This window comes from Exserohilum turcica, assembly GCF_000359705.1.
Source record: "Exserohilum turcica Et28A unplaced genomic scaffold SETTUscaffold_351, whole genome shotgun sequence".
Lineage (NCBI taxonomy): Eukaryota > Fungi > Ascomycota > Dothideomycetes > Pleosporales > Pleosporaceae > Exserohilum > Exserohilum turcicum.
Genome location: NW_007360194.1, coordinates 1 through 2,108, shown reverse-complemented (window position 1 = coordinate 2,108; position 2,108 = coordinate 1). Strand labels below are relative to the sequence as shown.

Below are 2,108 nucleotides of genomic sequence, written 5' to 3'. Positions count from 1 at the left end.
CTACACGCCTCTATTCCTACATACCTCTATCTATACTTGCCTCTATCTATACTTGCCTCTATCTATACTTGCCTCTATCTATACTTGCCTCTATTCCTACATGCCTCTATTCCTACACGCCTCTATTTCTACACGCCTCTATTCCTACATACCTCTATCTATACTTGCCTCTATCTATACTTGCCTCTATCTATACTTGCCTCTATCTATACTTGCCTCCATTCCTATATGCTTCTATTCCCACACGCCTCTATTTCTGCACGCCTCTATTCCTACTTACCTCTATTCCTATATGCCTCTATTCCTATATACCTCTATTCCTATATGCCTCCATCTATACTTGCCTCTATTCCTATATGCCTCTATCTATACTTGCCTCTATTCCTACATGCCTCTATTCCTATACGCCTCTATTCCTACTTACCTCTATTCCTACATGCCTCTATCTATACTTGCCTCTATTCCTACATGCCTCTATTCCTACACGCCTCTATCTATACTTGCCTCCATTCCTACACGCCTCTATCTATACTTACCTCTATCTATACTTACCTCTATTCCTATATGCCTCTATCTATACTTGCCTCTATTCCTACACGCCTCTATTCCTACATGCCTCTATTCCTACACGCCTCTATTCCTACATGCCTCCATTCCTACATGCCTCCATCCATACTTGCCTCTATTCCTACACGCCTCCATCTATACTTGCCTCCACTTATACTTGCATCTACTCTCTTGTAATCTCTAAAATCTTCGTACCTTTATTCATCCCCGCCTACACAATCTGCTATGTTTTTATAATTACGTGACGGAAGCTTCTAGTCTTAGGCCTACTAGGCGCGTTTGTATCATCCTTTACCGCGGTTCTCTTATACACTGTCTATGTTTCTGCCTATAAGACTACCTTTTGATTCTAGCAAGATTCTCTGTCACACTACCACAACTCACTCTCGTTAACCTAATTAACGATATATCTAGAGTATAGTAGCGATATAGTAAGCATACTGCAATTAATAGTATCCTTAACTTTCTAACACTTTATAGTTAAACACAATGCCGCCACGAGCCTTTTTTGCAAGCGTGGAGGATATCTAAGACCCTAAGGCCAAGCGGGACTGCATTTAGCTGCTAGGTGTGCATTCTCCCAACATCACAGTCGACCAGGCTTACGCGTACCTCAAGATCCATCATTTCGACTACAAAGCCGCCAACAGAGACATTTCGCTGCATAGGATTGCTTATTTCTGGCCTGGCTTGTCTTCCGCGGCCGCAGAGGCTTTGCTAGATAGCGAGAATGACTGCAACCAAGTCATGTCTGGTTTAGAAGAGCTAGTGAATGCAGGCGTGCAGTTTAAAGTCCTAGCAGACAAAGTGTCCACCGTCTTAAAGTCCCACCTGCATCTCGTGTATCGCCCCTCGATTTTCCGAGTCACCTTCTACTCTAACGCCCACCGCAAACTTCGTGAGCCCTAGTACTAGATAGACGGATTGTACATATACAAGATGGTAGCCCTATGGGGCGTTCATGACAAGGCCATGAGGGCCAAGGTGGCCCGAGTCTAGGAACTCTACATACAAGGGTGTCGTTCCGGTCTGCTATGCGATTTTGAGGAGGGATCTATCATCAACGCCCTTAGGCTGCAGCCATCTATCTCCAATGCTGCCCGTCTTCTCTAGAAGTGGCACGATGTGGGCAACTGCCGATGCGATCTGTAAGATAACACTTACCATTAGCATAGCACAGAGGTATTCATGCAGGCCTTAAGGGAATATGGAAATGAGTGGGGTTATTGCAGAGATAGATGACGGAAAGGAATAGCTAGATGGCCTACACTACTAAATTTAATATCTACTTTGACTTTGGCTTCTTAAAGGTGATGCGCTGCAATATGATACACACATATTGCCCGTGTAAGGGGCTCGACCCCGGAGGGTAGTCTTAAGCTCGGGAGCACGATCGGACAGGCCAAGGTAACAAGATTGTATTCGATAGAGAGCTAAGCTCTCGGCTACGTAGCTATCTATATACAATGCTGGTTGCTAGGGTAACAATCAGGCCGGGCAGGTGGAGTAAACGAGGTCGTAGACGAGTATGGGAGGCGAAG

At 44.9% G+C, this 2,108-nt stretch overlaps 2 protein-coding genes across 2 annotated transcripts; both read left to right on the top strand.

Moving 5' to 3' along the window:
• Nucleotides 1-436: 436 nt before the first annotated feature.
• On the top strand, nucleotides 437-751 carry SETTUDRAFT_112667 (uncharacterized protein; the record flags this gene model as incomplete). The annotated part of the gene is made up of 1 exon (XM_008029752.1): nucleotides 437-751. The coding sequence occupies one exon, from the start codon at nucleotides 437-439 to the stop codon at nucleotides 749-751; it is 315 nt and encodes a 104-aa protein (XP_008027943.1).
• A 563-nt stretch (nucleotides 752-1,314) lies between these two features.
• On the top strand, nucleotides 1,315-1,566 carry SETTUDRAFT_29683 (uncharacterized protein; the record flags this gene model as incomplete). Its single annotated transcript, XM_008029751.1, has 2 exons — nucleotides 1,315-1,465; nucleotides 1,514-1,566. 2 exons carry the CDS (start codon nucleotides 1,315-1,317, stop codon nucleotides 1,564-1,566), a joined length of 204 nt encoding a protein of 67 aa, XP_008027942.1.
• Nucleotides 1,567-2,108: the final 542 nt, after the last annotated feature.